The sequence below is a fragment of the Juglans regia genome, chromosome 5 (assembly GCF_001411555.2).
Source record: "Juglans regia cultivar Chandler chromosome 5, Walnut 2.0, whole genome shotgun sequence".
Classification (NCBI taxonomy): Eukaryota; Viridiplantae; Streptophyta; class Magnoliopsida; order Fagales; family Juglandaceae; genus Juglans; species Juglans regia.
In genome coordinates this window covers 5,617,845-5,634,968 of record NC_049905.1, presented here as the reverse complement: position 1 = coordinate 5,634,968, position 17,124 = coordinate 5,617,845, and the positions used below count along the sequence as shown (strand labels likewise).

At 33.4% G+C, this 17,124-nt stretch overlaps 2 protein-coding genes across 4 annotated transcripts; both read right to left on the bottom strand.

The window, feature by feature from the left end:
- Positions 1–226: 226 nt before the first annotated feature.
- Positions 227–4,077, bottom strand: LOC109002412 (ubiquitin-conjugating enzyme E2-17 kDa). Its single transcript, XM_018980150.2, has 5 exons — positions 3,882–4,077; positions 3,688–3,760; positions 3,227–3,354; positions 1,042–1,146; positions 227–658 (listed from the first exon to the last, which is right to left on the bottom strand). The coding sequence occupies exons 2-5, from the start codon at positions 3,755–3,757 to the stop codon at positions 515–517; spliced, it is 447 nt and encodes a 148-aa protein (XP_018835695.1). The 5' UTR covers positions 3,758–3,760; positions 3,882–4,077; the 3' UTR covers positions 227–514.
- A 1,658-nt stretch (positions 4,078–5,735) lies between these two features.
- Positions 5,736–10,178, bottom strand: LOC109002407 (probable inactive receptor kinase At5g58300). Of its 3 annotated transcripts, none has more exons than XM_018980142.2 (3): positions 9,654–10,178; positions 6,946–8,307; positions 5,736–6,572 (listed from the first exon to the last, which is right to left on the bottom strand). In XM_018980142.2, the coding sequence occupies exons 2-3, from the start codon at positions 8,222–8,224 to the stop codon at positions 5,944–5,946; spliced, it is 1,908 nt and encodes a 635-aa protein (XP_018835687.2). In that variant the 5' UTR covers positions 8,225–8,307; positions 9,654–10,178; the 3' UTR covers positions 5,736–5,943. The 3 variants fall into 3 exon arrangements, with proteins under 3 accessions (XP_018835687.2, XP_018835686.2, XP_018835688.2); XM_018980141.2 differs by lacking the exon at positions 9,654–10,178 and adding an exon at positions 8,819–8,945; XM_018980143.2 differs by lacking the exon at positions 9,654–10,178 and adding an exon at positions 8,509–8,722.
- Positions 10,179–17,124: the final 6,946 nt, after the last annotated feature.

The window sequence follows — 17,124 nt, the reverse complement described above, 5'->3', positions numbered from 1 at the left end:
AGGTACCTCTACAAAATTTCTTGATAGTTTTAATGGGCTAACATATTTTTCAGTCCGACTTCAGCAAAAGAAATAACAATCAATCTGGGTGCACTGTCTGGACAACAATTTTAGGTGGACAGAGAGAAGTTCCAACATGTTTTGGTCTTTAAATAAAATCCCATGCGACTGAGCATTGGATGTTTCCATAAGTTCTCCATAATGTCCTACCCACTCGAGTCCCTACTACAAAGCAAAAATTTCAACTTTTTGTCATAGGAATCGTGTACCCACAAAACATTATTTCTTAATCAATCATAGGAGTTGTAGATCAACAAGCAGAACATTCACTTGACAACATGATAACATTACATTACAGTTTTCCAATCTCCAATGTCTTCAAATAATATTCACAAGACGATAATGTTCCTTGCCAACATTGAGTCCTCGAACAAAAGAAATAGGAGATTCATTCTTAATGAAACCCATGGATTCACAGCTGCTTCTAGATGCTAAGGGTTTTTAGCTCTCCCCATCATCCCATGGCATACTTCTGTGTCCAGCTGCGTGCAGTGGCTTCATACTTAGCCCGGTCAGTCTTGTACATGTGAGCTATTTCTGGTACAAGTGGATCATCAGGGTTGGGGTCCGTCAACAAAGAGCATATGGACAACAGCACCTAAAACAAAGGATGTTAGGTTGCAGCCCCATAGAGAATTTAGGCAGATGTAAGTTTGGGTCTAATGGGCACAAGCTCCATATCCGAACCCAACCTAGGTAATCGTAAAGACGAGAAACAATCTAGGACATGGGATAAACAACGATGTTTCATTATCATAACTTCCCTGAGAGGTATGAATGGTATTTTTTTTCTGACGTATAAATCCCACACAATTGATGCGTTAATCTGGCAGGCATGGTGAGATATCATAGCCAGTGAATTTGATCATGCAAATTGATGTCAAGTGATTTGTTATTGCAGAAAAGACCTTATGCAACGCTGGTAGACCAACCATAGCTGTAGACCAAAAAATTAAAAAGGTGGGAATATTTCAATGAAACCTTAGAAATTGTTAGCGCTGGGCTCCACTGTTCTTTAAGTATATCCAGACATATGCTTCCATTGCTGTTGATATTTGGGTGGAACACCTTAGTCCTAAATGCAACCTGAAAATATAGAAAAAGGTTACTAAGATTCTTGATTTCTAAAATAACAAATACAAGATAAACAAAATATTCAGAAACATCAATAAAAACTACCACAACCTTCACACTATAAAAAATAAACAAAAATAAGTAAAGAGATCAAAGTGCCAAACCTATGATTCCCCGTAGAAAGCATAATAGGATGTGCACTTCACATTCAAAATTCATAGAGTTAAAAACACATTCCCTATGGGAAACACTACACTACTCACCATTTACATCAACATTCCTATTAACCCCTCAGCATCAATCTCAGAAGTGACAACATTGGAATATCATTTTCTTTCTAAGTGTGGGGACTTGAGTATCTTATGTTTATTTTGTACCATAAAAAAGAGCAACGAATAATTAAATACAAGCACCCAACATTTCTTATACATATGATTCTGCAATTTTTCAAATTCATTTCACAAACAGATAGCACACATGTACCATTGCATGGAAAATATCACATTCAAAATTTGTGCAGAAGATTCAACAGCTTTGCACAAGACAGATTATGTATTTGATAAGGCAAAACTAATAACACTCTGATCAAAATTAGCAAAATTTTAGTGGTCTCCCAACACGATTGTGCTCACTGAAACTTCTTGGAATTAATGATACACATTTCAGTTTTGACATATTGATACATTTTTCATAGGCTAAATTGCAATTTTCAAAACCACAGGATCTCTAAAAGTATTAACGGACCTTTGGCTATATATAACACTTGCAAATTAGAAAACAAAAGATTTACAAAACACCAAGGAACAAGGCTACGAAGTATATAGGCATAAAAATGAAGTCTTTGAATGATTTGGCTATGTTCCAAGAACGACAAAAGCACTAACAAGGAGCAATCCCACAATACATTTGCTGAAAAAGACACTGAAAACATTGATGACATTTGCTAAAACAAATCATACATGTGAAAATGACAAATTTATAATCTGTATTTCCACTAAAAATGGTGCTAATAGGCATTCTCGTAATGGTTTCACTATCTTCCATTCAGGAAACTATGTCATCTCCACTCTCTCCCTCTCTAACCTTTCCATTTCAAGGTTTGGGTATCTGATTCAACAAATTGGTCCCTGTTTTCTGGACTCTACATCCAGGATTCCAGCATTCAAGCCTACCACCACTGAGCAAGAGAATTAAAGGTAGCTGGTGTCCAGGAACAACGTCCCAACTAATCCCTAGGGTGCACAAACCTCGGCAAAGAATTGACCGCAAGTGCACATTGGGTAATTCAAAGGAAAAATCTCCCAGTCCGATGGCTCCTACAGATTGTTTGCACCTAAGGGAATTTGAACCTTAGACGGGGGAGTATACCCCCAAGCCCAAGGCCTTTACCATTTTAGCCAGCCCCTAGGGGTTTAAGGTAGCTTTCTTTGATTTGCACTCTTTGATTTATGTTCTACAACATAGGAATAATGATGCACATATAGTATATAAAACTAAACAAAAACCACCTAGCAAATTTCCAAGCAGTAATGTCAAGGTTAGATTCTAAACCTTGCATCTTCATCAACCTAATTTTCCTGCTCCACCCGGAGATATATGAAGTTCGAGTACTCCCACTCAAGTGGATCCCGATTTCTAAAAAACCCACGAATAATACAATAACCAGGACTACACCTAATAAAGAATTTGATCATTTATTTTTCCCACTTTTATAATTTATTAAACTTCAATAGTATCTGTCTTGAAACCAATAAGAAGTAATATCCAGCTGTAAGAAATGGCTTCCACAGACACTTAGGGAAGAAAAAAAACACTTCCCAAAAGAAGTTAACTATAAACTTCTGTTTTGCTAGAGGAAGACAATTCATTAATCATCAAATCAGCTAAACAAAAACTCAAGGAGAAAAGAACTTTTCCGCAAAGACCGCGCGATAAACTCGAATAAGCTTAACAAAAAGCACAGGATCCTGTCCTCCTTAATATCCATAATTCAATTTTGAAGCCACGATGCCATATGCTGAAATGGACATAGAATAAGGGCAAACAAATGCAATGAACCATCGGGAAAACTTTAAATGTAGAAAAAGATTACCTTTGGGGGCTTAAATGGATAATCAGGAGGGAAATGAATAGAAACTAGAAATACACCTCCTGCATAAGGGCTATCAGCAGGTCCCATGATGGTAGCTTGCCAATGGAACATGTCCTCAGCCACAGGACCTACACATAAAATTAAAATCTAAAAACCATGCTCCAAGTTAATCACACAAGCTGCAATTTCTCGGCAACAAATCTACCATTTTTAAGAGGTGAGGAACTCCTAAACCAAGAAATGAATCAAAGGGAAATTTAGCCAAAGCATAAATACAGTATTGTATCTACACCCACGATTAATACCCAAAACATCAGAGAACTTGAGCAGCCAACCCAGCCGAAAAAATACAGAGCAACCAGACAAGCTAAAGATAAAGCTTATGGCTTTCGTTTCGGAGTCAAAGAGTTTAACAAAGAAAATCGATTCAGAACGGAAGAGAGGCAAAGGTGTATATATACCAGCGCTGCAAGAGGTAGGAGGATCTTTCTGCAAATCCTTGAGCTCCTTCAAGATCCGTTTCGATGCCATACTCTAAAAAACACCCACAAACAAAGCAAGGAAACCAAATCAGCAACAGATCGGAAGCACCCAGAACACAAAGTTTTGATTTTGATTCACAGATCAATCGAACAAAATCCCATACATCTCTTACCTGAAAAGGGAAAGCACCAAAGGTTTGAACTTTCTCAAGGAAATTGACAAAATAAATCAATTATTTGCAGATGGTATAAGGGAGCAACAAGATTCGTAACGGGAGATGGTGATTAGTCTTATAGAGCCAAGGACACAGAGCGAAAAGAGCTGGTTCTAGAATTTTCTGTCTTTTAAAAAGAAAATTGAAAAAAAAAATTAATTGGCGTAGGATTAACGCCGTTATTACTTATTAGTTATTACCCCATTTTATTTATTTATTTTAATTGCAAAATCACTAGTGGACAGCAATTTTTCCGGTCCAAAGACACTTGCTCTCCGCCGCCCTTTTTCCAATCCCATCCCCATGGTTTTTAACTTTTCCCAGATGCCTCCCCCTTATTTCTTTCCTATTCCATTTCCGCCCACCTATTGTGCATATATATGCTTTTTGCATCAATATTTTTGGCAAGCTGTGAATCTTTTCATCAAAATTGAACTGACCTTTGTTAAGATAATAAAATATTATTAAATTATTATTATTATTTAAAATTTTAAAAAAATTAAATTATTTATTATATTTTATATTAAAATTTAAAAAAATTATAATGATGAATTAAGATGAGTTAAAAAATCAAACGAAGCCTTAACAAGCCTAGCATCAGGCAAATTGGGATATTTTGAAGATAATGATTTCTTTTTTTGAAATATTATTCTCATTAGTCACTATTCATCACCTCACATCATGCATTCTATGAAAAACACCTCACATTTTATGAAAAAATAACAATGCTATACAATCTCAGCACACCACATTTTTTAAAATTTTAAAATTTTAAAATTTTTTTTATTTTATTTTTTTAAAACTAATTCAATTCTTCAATTTATTATTCATATATTAAATATTTGATAAAAGAAAAAAAAATTAAAAAAAGTGTGGTGTGTAAAGATTGTATGAATAATAAGAAGTTGTGTAGATTTTTTTTATGAAAAAATTATAGGTGTGAAGTATAAGGTGTGAAAATGAATAGTAACTGATGCAATATTCATTTTTTTTAAAATAAAAATGTTGGTTAAATGTGTAGATACTTTTTAGAGAGACGAATTTTTGGGTTTCATGAAAGTGGTAATTCTATAGAAAATGTTTTTTGGTTAAAAATGTTTGTAGATATATTTTTATTAGAATTCTAAACAAAATGATGTAATATACTAACAATATGTTTAAATGTTTGCCATTTTTTTTTTATAAAGTTTATTGCAATTTTTTCTTATAGAAATCGAGATAAAATGTCTTGATGATATTATTTTTAAAACAAAATTTGACAATATTTTCAAAGATTTCTCTTCACCTAACCATTGGAAAAGAAGAAATAGTGCGGAATCTGCAGATTGCCATGGTCTGTGTGGCAAAGGTGCCTTGCACTGCCGCACTACTTGCGATCTAGCAGGGACCAAGTCGTCTGAGATGTTTGAAGAAATCTAGGCATCCAGCAATCAGACAGTCGTTGTCTTTTGAACAGACCAAATCCAAGGATTCCAATGTGCAGACTTCCTGGTTGTATTTGGAGAGAGCTTTCATAACTATATTTCAGATAATTTAGAAGAAAAATCTTTCAATTTAATAGTCTTTATAAATTTTTTGGTCTGTTCAATCTTTAATAGTAAAAGTAAAACATACTCCAAATCTAAACATATTGGTTGATACGAGGTAATAATATCCTATTAGCCAATTAAAAGTTGACACGTGATATACCACTCCCACGTGTCAATCTTCTTGTTAATTTTCTAAACAGCAAATTAACAAATGTACTGAATTACAAATTCTCTAAAACTTAAAATATAAATTTTATAAAAATTTAAAATTAAAATGTCGAATTAAGTAATAATTCAGTACTGATTTACGTACCCCGAAAAAAAAAAAAAAATGGCAACAAATGGAAACATTCACGCACTACCGACTACCGAGAGTCAGACATGGAGGCCGAGGAGGTTTTTATTTTACTTGGGAAAACCTCACTGCGTTCAAATAAAATGTCTCAACGTTGCTGCTTCCTGCAAGCAAACTGGAGCCAAGGTTTAGGCAATCATGGAGTCGGCACATTTGAGCCCTTGGATTTGTTTTCTTCAGAAGATGGCCGGTTCTCCGAGTCCGATAGCCGGATTTCTTCAATCATTCTAACAACTTCATCCATGCTGGGTCGCAAGTCAGGCACCTTTGCCACACAGGCCATGGCAATCTGCAACATCTGCACCATTTCTTCTTCGATGTTTTGAAACCTCATCAACTCAACGTCAAAGACCTCCGCTGTCCATTCCTCCCTAACAACAGACTGGACCCACCTCGGAAGATCAACCAGGTCGTCACGCCCTGGCGATTGGAGTGGAGCTTTTCCGGTCAGCATCTCAAGGAGGAGAACACCGAAGCCGTACACGTCTGATTTATGGGTGTGCTTTCGGGATTCGATCACCTCTGGAGCACGATAGCCGGTTCCCCGGGAAGGAGTGGCGGGAACATTCATAAGAGGGGTTAAACCGTAATCGGAAATGCGTCCTTCGAAGTCTTGGTTGAGGAGGACATTTGTGGACTTGATATTTCCATGAGAGAACTTCGGACCACCTGCAGAATGGAGGTGGGCAATTCCCCTTGCAATTCCAAGGGAGATCTTCACTCTGGCATCCCAGTCCAATGGAGTTCGTCCAGCGTCCCTGTTTCCTGTCATCAAATTTATATGTCCCAAGGAAACCTGGCTATCAGTCTAATAGACAACAACCTCACCATATATTCATGATTTTCTACTCTCACAATGCTATTGTTTCCTGTAAGTGAACTTTATCGACCATAATGTTCTTTATTTTAGTTACATGTTTCCAATGGGAGTTGTAACTTGTGATCAAAGAGAAGTAACACTATAGAGGAAGAACTAGCCCAACTGCACAGGAAAGAAAATTCTTTTGGAAATGCAGCAGTTATAATTCCATGATTTCACAAGTGGCATATTAAAAATCATTAATCATAATATTTGGAACAAGATAAAGTCTTAAAAACACCCCAAAGCTGAAAGAAATAAAGAGGGGGATATCCATACCGTGCACTAGTGTATATAAGCTGCCACCAGGGACATGGTCATAGACAAGGAGCTTCTCATCTTTCGAGTAGTAATAAGCTCGGAGTGGCAGAATATTTGGGTGCTGTCCAACCCTACCCACAATTTCCAGTTGCTGTTCAAACTCCCTCTTCCCTACCACCACTTCCTTCAACCTTTTCACTACTACCGTTGTTGCCTCCTCCAAAACAGCCTTATATGCCGTGCCGTAACTACCTTTTCCCAGCACTTCAGCTGAAGCCCTCAATAGATCTTCAAGATCAAAATTATAAGAACAACCTTCAAAGAAAACAAGCTTGTTTTTTTCAGGTTCCTGTATCCCACTGCCAAACTCTTCTTTGGGTTTCTCACTCCTCCCACCACTTGCAACTTTTCCTTTTGATACACCAGTACCTTCACTACCTTTTTTCTTCAGACAGCAGAGAACAATAACTAGAGCTGACAGAAACAGCAACACAAATCCTCCGACTGCAATTGCAATTATGGCTCCCATTGACAGTTTCCTTTTGGAACTTTGATTTGAATGAATCAATGGTATTGAAGACAAAGTAGGAGCAGGAGAAGGTGCTGGGAAGATGGAGCAAGCTATTAGAGGTAGTCCGCATAAGTGAGAGTTTCCTAAGAAGGATGAATTTGGAAATTTTTGAAGGGAAGATGGAACAGAGCCATTAAGATGGTTGAAGCTTATGTTCAAATGCTTGAGTTTAGGGAGATCAAGTTCTGGTATGGATCCAGAAAGGCTATTGTTTTGGAGGATCAAACCAGTAAGTTGCGTTAAATTTTGTATTGTTTGTGGAATGCTTCCAGAAAAGGAATTAAATGACAGATCCAGTACATTGAGTTGAAGGGAAAAGGAGGTAGGAATGTCATCTGAGAAATTATTATGTTGCAGGTAGAGGTACTGCAGTGAAGGGAGGGAGGTAATCTCAGAGGAAAGATTACCGGTGAGAAGGTTAGATCGAAGACTCAGAATCTTGAGAGCATCAAGCTTACCAAGGGTATTTGGTGGGATATGGCCCACAAGTCCAACCCCAGGAAGCCGGAGGGCACGAATACGGGTGCCATCTGGCGTGCAAGTGACACCAAACCAAGATTTGCAGACAGAGGTGGTAGCGTTCCAGTTGAGGTTGCGTCGATGGGGAACAGCAGCAGCAAAGTCAATAAGTGCTTGCTTATCTGAGTTCAGGTCAGCAATGGCCGGGGGTAGAAGAGTGATAAGGATGAAAAGATAAGTAAGTGCTGAAGTAAAGCACATCCTCATAGGCAGTTTTTTGGCAAAGGATTGCTGAAAGGGATGATTAATACAAATACGTAACTTGGGCAGACTTTGATGATTCCCTGGTTCTGCAAAGAGCAACAAAACAAGATTAGGCAACCAGCCAAAAAACAAAAAGGGAGAAACCTTGTTCCCACCCAAGGATGAAACTTTTGCAGATAGTACTGCAAAGTTCACAATTGAAAGGGTAAACTGAGCATATATCATGCATTCATGGAATTGCAGAAAACAAAAGGAAAGGGGGAGGGGGAGGAAATAACTACTACAACCTCTAAGAAAGATGATCTTCTCACTCTCTATTTGCAAAATGCAAATCTGCCGAGAAGGATAAAGAAGAATCCCACTTCAATCTTATTATATTCCTGAAAACGTTTTGGCTCTGCTTGTGTCTTTTTCATAACACCCAGATATGCTTAGAGATCAGAGAAAATCTATTTTACATAAAGACCTTGATATGGTTCTGTGTCATTTAAGAGCCAGGAGAACTGAGCCTAGAGGTTAACAGTAGCTCTAATCCACAACAGAAAGGCAGACTCGATTTTTTTATTCAATGTTAAAATAATGACAACCATAACTTGCCTTTGAACAATGGGCACTTAAGCGAGGTACATACGACCATTGAAGAGCTCATGGAGCTTGGAACAATCCTACTAGAAAAATTATCAATTCGGAATCTTCTCAAATTTTTAATACCATAGCAATCCGTTTCTTCTTTTCTCTACATCCAACACCCAAAACAAAAGTTTAAAAGCAATTGCAAAAAGTAACCAACACCAAAAAGCAGCAGGAAAAGACATTTTAGTGATTAAAGCAAAGGAACCTTTTCCCATAGGATTCCAATATCAGTCTAAAATAAGGGGGAAAAAAAGAGTTAATCTAAATTACCATCTCACCGCAGACTAGGATGAGAAACAAAGAGATGACAAGGCACATAAAACAAGTGTTTGTCCAGTGTATAGTACAAACAGCAAATTCATATTCTACATTTTCAAACTTGACCAAACAAATTTATCAGAAAGTTGGGGAAAAAGTTTTGAAGCAATTCTAGATTATGGATAGTTGGATTCGTTCAACAACCAAGGTTTCGTCAAAGAAAACTAGTTTGTCAAACTTACAGACAAAAACCAACCTACTTGAAACATAATGCAATAAGAAACACAGGTGTTCTCAAACAACATTCGACTAAAATCAACAATGAGAACCAAGAAGAGGCTTCAGAGAAGACGATCGCACGAGATAATAAAAGCGCTCGCCGAATGAGAGCATCGACATGTACAGATGAAGGAATATCCAGATAACGTGAGGGATTCACAACCATTATCCAGATCTAGAAAAAGCTAATCGTGGCGGAAATGCATGCAGCAATTATCATTGACTAGCCAACAAAACTGGCCAAAGCCAAAAAGAAGCGAACCTGAAAACTGGCGTAGAAGCAGAGAAGTTGACTAGCTTTTCATCCCATGAAGGTTTCGAGAGTTGCAGAGCTCAGAAGCTGCTGTTCGAGGTCCAAAGAGACCCAACACTGATGGCGGCATTTGGGCAAGAGTCGATCGGTGTTTCAGTTTCAGCTTCAGCGTCAGTCTCAGCTATCAGATCCAATTAGCCGGAACACTCATTTGGGTTGCCTCGGCTACACACAAAAGTAACTCAAACAGCTCATGGAAGTTCAGGATTTGGTCCGATACCCGCGTAAGCATTCTGAATTTCTGCAGCAACCGTTTCGAAACGAAGAAAAAATTCTTTTTTAAAGTAAATATTCCGAGTACTTTTTTGTCGGAGAGAAAAGAGATAAATGCATAAAAGGAGGAAAAGGTAAAGAAATGACGAAGAGTAAAGACGAATAAAGCAGGATAGAGAGAGAAAAAGAGGAGGAGGCTGGAGGGATCCTGGCAGGCTGCAGTGTAGAGAGCAACAACAAAGGCACTTAATTGTATGAAATTTGAGCTTGAGCTTAACGCAGATGGACAAAACAGTAGCTGTTGCGGTTTCGACATTCTCATTCCGTCCTCGGACACTATATCATTACGATTATCGATTACTTTACATTCGAGTGTATTAAGTATCGAGTACTACGCAATACTAATATTTTAAAATGAGAAATACTATACATTAATTACTATTCACTATACACTTATAATTTTTTTATAAGATATGAGGATGTTTTTTATAGGGTACGAGAATATTTTTTATAGGTTGTGTGAATGTTTTTCATAGAATGTGGAGTGTGGGATAATAAATAATAGTTGATAGAAGAATTTTTCTTTTATAAATTATTTTTCATAAAATTAGATATAATATTAAATATTTATCATTTTATTCTTAATTATACTCAAGAAATTAAGTTTAGCTTAATACATCCCGAATTGTAAATCAACATTTCATATCAAATTTTTATTTTGTAAAACGACAATATAAATGAAAGTGAAAGCATATATAAAGATAAAATGCCGATTATATATATAATTTTAATTTAATTGAAAACAATTTATGAAAATGTCATACGGATTAAGATACAAAATATAGTACATGAAATTGACATGATATGGAGGGACGTAGCTTGAACTACATATAATTGATCCTTCAAGAGAAAACTAAATTCAAACATTTACATCAGTAAACTTTACAACACTCTACCTCACCAAGATAATGATTTGATTGATTTCTTCCTCTCTTTTTTTGGTTGGTGAGTGGTGAGAGGGTCCAATAAACAGGAGGCCAACCAACAGCAAAATGCAATCATTTTTTCAAGAGCTTTCGAAGACCAAAAGGAAGAATTTTGAAAGGGAGTAGGCAAATAATCCACACAGAAATGAGTGTTTTTGATCAATCATAATCGAGAGAACGAGATGCAATCATTTTTTCAAGAGCTTTCGAAGACCAAAAGGAAGAATTTTGAAAGGGAGTAGGCAAATAATCCACACAGAAATGAGTGTTTTTGATCAATCATAATCGAGAGAACGAGAGAAAAAAAGAGATAATCAAGATAAATCAAATCAAATTATATTACATGAATGGTATGTGGTGTAAAAATATTCAAATAGAACTACTCTTTCTGTATATCATATCAAAATAAATATTTTTGAAAGTAATTATATTTGATATTATTAAAAAAAATTATAAGCACAACTATAATTATTACAAGCTCACTTTGCATTTATCTCTTTTAAAACTTGGATCTTGAATTTTTCTTAAAAAAGGTTGAGAAGATCTTTCTCCTATCTCATCTAAAATGTCATCGACATTTCATCATTCTTTGATGGTAACCCAAGAGATGGTTTGTTGATAAATTCATAATACTAGCACAAAAGTTTAAATCTCAAATTGTATTTTGATCTTCAACAGTTTGATCTGATATTTTGATCTTCTACTTTTCTTATCATGTTTATAATTTATATGTTAGTGATCATGACTCATGATTGTTGATGCAATTTTCTAACATGGTCGGAGCTCAATAATACTGTCAAATGGCCCATGATGATGGTTTGGACGTTGATACGGTGCTCATTATATATCAAACAGACAGAAATGTAACATAAATTTTCAGCAGAAAAGGAGCTCACTAAGTCACAAATTCTTCCAAAACTACATATATAACCCTGAGTTTGCAACAAACCTTAATTCAACTACTCATCTTTTTTAATTACCCAACTACCACATGCATGGTCTGAATGCTAGCTCTTGTACCCAAGCCAACTGAAAAACTTCATAGACAACTGCCTCCAATTGCAAATCATCGATCGAGAAGAGATCGGATCGACCATTGTCTTAATTTCATTTAATTGTGTATCTTTTAAAATAGCTAGGCATAAGGGCCATAGAGTCGTGCATTCTCCTCTATGGCGTTCTTGAGATTATTACAATATATTTGTAATTTTTCTATTATGATTTGTTTATTTCCTAAATGATAATGAAATATTTGTTCATTAACATTTCTGAAAATATTTTTTCATAGATAGATTAGTAGTTAAACCAATTCTCATTCAAGATTTAGGATTCATTCATTCATTTCATGACCTATGCTAAAGTCATTTTTACAATAAAGATAGAATCAGACTAGCTATATCGTAATCATGTTGTTATTGATATTTCTCATTATCTTGACTATTTTTAAAACATTAGAAGCAGATGAATAAGGAAGTAAGAGAAATGATATTTATAGTCCTATGATGTATAAGTCTCGTGCACTCCCTTTAAAAAAAATATGTAAATCTGAAATTCATATAAAAAAATCATATTTTTAATGATGGACCTCACTTTTTTTTAACGGAAGTGCGCAATGCTTACACACTCTAGGACTATATCTAGTAGCATTACTCATCATTGATAACAAAAAACGAAAAGAAAAGAAAAAAGGAAAAGAAAAGAAAATGAATACCCTTGAAACACACTCTTATATAAAGTAATTAATCACATGTGCAAGTTCATCAAAATAAGGGTTTTTGGATTTCATCCTTGAGGAGTAAACCTCGAATACACGATCTCACCCATCAGAATCATAAATCAATTAAAATCGAACTCAAAGTATCTTAATCTAAGAACTATTAATCTCGAACCCATATTTTGATTATAATTAATTAATTAGGCTCATGAGCTACAACCTTATTATTAATATTCATGTTAAAAGTTAAAACCCTGCAATCAAGCTAGCTTAAGATAGAACTACCATATCCCAACCATGATCGGGAAGTTCTATCCATCATCATGATGTCCCAACTTTCGTGAAGAAATTTCATGATGACCATTGATCATCATGTAGGACGTCTAAAGTTAGCTATGGCTTAAGCCACCGCCAGATCTCCTTAAATATTAATGCTTCATGCACGTACAATAATTAAAGAGAAATGTTATTACGTCGTTTCAGTTATACCACTTACTTTAATCCATTGATGTCATGTGGTATCACATGGTTTATTAAAAAAAAAATATAAATACAAACATAAAAAGAGTAAAAGGAAACTTAGAATTTCAATCTTTATCTTTTTTATGTTTTTGAACATCGTTTTATTTTAAATATATATTTTTATTTTTTAATAAAATACGTGCCATCAGTACCATGTGGTACCATGTCAATAAGGCAAAGTAAGCAATATAACTTAGATGACATAGTAACAATACTCATAATTAAATTGCAAAAACCAGACAAAATGGCACAACACTTGCATGCAAAGATTGCACTTAATTATTAGTTTCATATATTGACATGATTTTTACACCCATGCAGTGTTGTGTTTGGATGTAGAATTTAGGGAACAGAATTTGGATTTGGGTTTTTATAATCCAAATCTACTGTTTGGATCATATATTAAAATTTAGATTTCTATTTGCATCAAAATTAAACAAGCTAGATTTTACTCTTTTTAGAATCTAAAATTTAAAAGCACGATTGATTTGAAATCTAAATTCAAATCTAAGTTTTTCTATCCAAACATGATAATTTTGGTTATCCACTTAAAAGTTACGAAGAAATCTATTAATAATATTAATGCAACACAAGGAAGAAATCACTGTTTGTTACTCAGATTTGCAAGTAAAAGAGTATTATATAAACTTATAATTTTACGTACAAAACTCATTTATCAGTTTTCTTTTTAAAATTTAAATTATGAATTTCACATTTCAATAGCTGACATGTCAGCACGTATTATTTTGTAAGTACAAATAAAATTTTCATTGCAAGTAAAGACAATATGTTGGCCATATACAAATATATTTGTACTTATGTTATCTATACTTATAATTTTATTTACATAATCACACGTACTTATGTGTCAGTTATTGAAAATGGTAAAAATTTTAAATTTTAAAATTTGAAATTGAAAATCTAAATTAAAAAAGAAAACACTAATAAAATAAAGCTGGTAATCATTATGTATAATATTGTGTATAAAATTGTGCATATAGCACTACTTTTTATATATATTTTGACATTTATAACGAGGCTTGCTAAAATATGACATGTATTGTAAAAAACTTGTTCTACCCATTGTATAAAAACTTGATCAAATTATTAATTTTTAAAGAGAGTGATGATGAAAACTGTGCCAATAATTAAAAGAAAGAATAAAGGAAGCTACGATAATGTTCCTTTGTTCTATCTCATCCATCATGAGATCAGACAAATGTTCCTTTCTGTTTTCTTGTTTTTTTTTTTTTAATATTAATTGGTCCTACAGAGAATCTTATTTTCTTCTACCTTTGCATGCAGCGAAGCAGATCAATGTATAGAAGAGATCAATGAGATCATCAAAGACAATCGAGTATCGATAAACATCTCATAGAGTGTAGGTTAGAGTTCGAAGTCTCACTTGTACAATAATTTCATATTTAAAAAAGAAAAAATCTTTTTATAAGTAATTTCGTGTACTAAATTGTATATCAATATTAAGTGTAAGATATTTTTTTTATTTATTTTTAAAATAAAAAAATTATATAAATATTAATACACAGTTTAGTACGCGAAACTGGTTGTACCTAATAAATCCCACAAAATATTTCTCCACTCCATGCCCATAAAGAAGTAAAAAGGTCGTAACGAATAACGATGCCCCATGAGTGCTGTGGATTCATGCCCTTCACTTATCATTGATGCTACATAATGCAGCAAATGGACCCCAGGGTTCAAAGTCATAGGACCCTACCACGTGGTCTTCTGTGATTTTGCCTTTATGCACAAGGATTTTACCAGCCATAACCAAGTAATAATCCAAAATGCATGCATGAGAATCATTGCCAAGTTCAAAATTTAACCTAAAGTTAGAGTTTGGGCTAAAATCAAAATTATTGAAGAGATTAACTTATATTGAATTATCTATTTAAAATTTAAAATAATAATATAATATTAAATATTTTAATAATAATTTTTTTTATATATATTTTACAAATACATTATATATATTAATTCATAGTTTAATATCTACTTAAAATTATTGTTTTCCAATTATTTTTTTTCTTAACATAATTATTCAATAGCTGTCATTGAAAATATTTTAGAGTAAAATATTATTTTAATGATGAATAGTAGTTGGCCAATTTTTTTTTTCTTGATAAGTAATAGTAGTTGGCCAAATTTAAAGAAAGGGTGGATTTACTATAGCTCAAAATTAGAGTTTTAAAGTTTTGACTATTCTAATACAAATTATTTTTGAGCTACTTATCCAAAATTTAACTAGACACGGGCATTGAAAACAAAAAATCAAATTTCACCGTTTTAGGAGGCAAACTGGTAGGTAAATATTGTTTGATACAAAACTAAGGTATAAAAATCTTGCGTAATTTTTTTTTTTAATTTTAAAAAAATTATAATCATCATAAACAAACTCTTTTATTGCGGATTTTATTTTTTTCTAATGAATTGAATGAAATTTACATATTTTAAATGGGCACGGATTATTTTTTAAAAAAGTTATATTTCAAAGTCGATGTGTAAAATATATCCTTTATGTTGATGACATGACAAGACTTGATTTAAAAAAAAAAATTAATATCTACAAATTAAGTCTTGCATGTCTTACAAATCGGCTTATAAGTAGAATTGTAGAAATAAATAAATAAAAGCTTTAAAAAAATTTTATACGCAGTATTGGCACTCTCTTTAAAAAAATAATAATAATAAATTTGATATTTAAAAAAAAATTAGTTTTTTAAATAATAAACTCGTTTTTTTTTAAATAAATGCATTGAATTTACAAACTCAACTATATCTAACCCTAACTAGTTTTCTTTCATCCTATTCGAATACCGAGCTAGACCGCTTCACGCGGTCTTGGGTATTGACATCCATTCGCTAATTAAAAACTCTTTACGTGATTTGATTTAACATCATAAAGAATTGCATTGACTTCAAAATCGAAATAAATTGTTCTCTCTTTCCTTTTTGAAAGGATTGCAAATATTCCATTGAGAGTACCCGAGGAGGCTACTTGATTAGTCTTCCATCTTATACGCATGTAATGCTAATAATAATGGAACTACCTCGAATTTGAGATTACTTTAATAAAATTAGAAAAATACTTTAATCATAAATTTTTTTTATAAAAATAAACTCAAACTGATATGATTTAATATAATACATAAGATTATTATAATATTTTTATTATAAAATAGATCTAATATATTATATGAAAGCATGTTAATTTATAAATTTATTTTTAAAAAATTTTAGATGATTAAAAAATACTGTAAAAATGCACAATTCAGACGATAGACCTTTCGGTTTTCGTAGAAGAGTCCTTTATTTTTATGAGATCTTTTTGTGAAGGAAAAGTTTTATTGCAAGCAATTTCGCGTACCAATATTAAATATAAGATATTCATTTAATGAAACAATGTGAATTGAAGACAAAAATAATTTTCATAAAACAGAAGACTTTATTCGTCTCTCAAAAAAAATTTTCTTTTAATTTTTTTTATAATAAAAAAAATTATGTGAGTATTGGTACGCGGTTTGGTGCGCCAAACTGTTTGTACCTAGCAAGTCTCAGTCACTACTATTTACAAATTATTAATTATTTTTATTCTACTATTAATTATTTTTTTCACTATTATTTACAGCTTATTTGAGATCATCTCAATATCCAAACGTAACTTAATTTCATAATCGAGATAAGGAATACCATATCAATATAGTGGCATGGAAATGAAAGAAGAGTAGGAATATATAACTTAACTCGAACAAATGAAACAAAAGTAATGAAATAAAGAAAGGTAAGAGGTAAAAGGAAGGAGATGGGTAATATTACAGGAAACAAGAAAGATGAAAGCAACTACCCCCAAGTTTCAATCATTGATTGTGTGGAATTCAATGCCCATCTTAATGAATCTCTCTTGTTTTTGGTTGGTCCTGAGAATCTTCCAATTCCTAACTTCCATTCTCGCCTTTTCTGATAG

Bases quoted from the DNA above. Each gene is read 5' to 3' on its own strand.
- LOC109002412 (XM_018980150.2), bottom strand. From the start codon at position 3,757: ATGGCATCGAAACGGATCTTGAAGGAGCTCAAGGATTTGCAGAAAGAT. The intron at 1,147-3,226 runs GTAATCTTTTTC...CTATATTTTCAG, and splicing joins ATCCATTTAAGCCCCCAAAG to GTTGCATTTAGGACTAAGGT. The intron at 659-1,041 runs GTTTCATTGAAA...CCTTTGTTTTAG, and splicing joins CAGCGCTAACAATTTCTAAG to GTGCTGTTGTCCATATGCTC.
- LOC109002407 (XM_018980141.2), bottom strand. From the start codon at position 8,870: ATGAGCTCTTCAATGGTCGTATGTACCTCGCTTAAGTGCCCATTGTTC. The intron at 8,308-8,818 runs GCAAGTTATGGT...TGCTCTTTGCAG, and splicing joins TAAGTGCCCATTGTTCAAAG to AACCAGGGAATCATCAAAGT. The intron at 6,573-6,945 runs GTATGGATATCC...ATTTGATGACAG, and splicing joins CTTATATACACTAGTGCACG to GAAACAGGGACGCTGGACGA.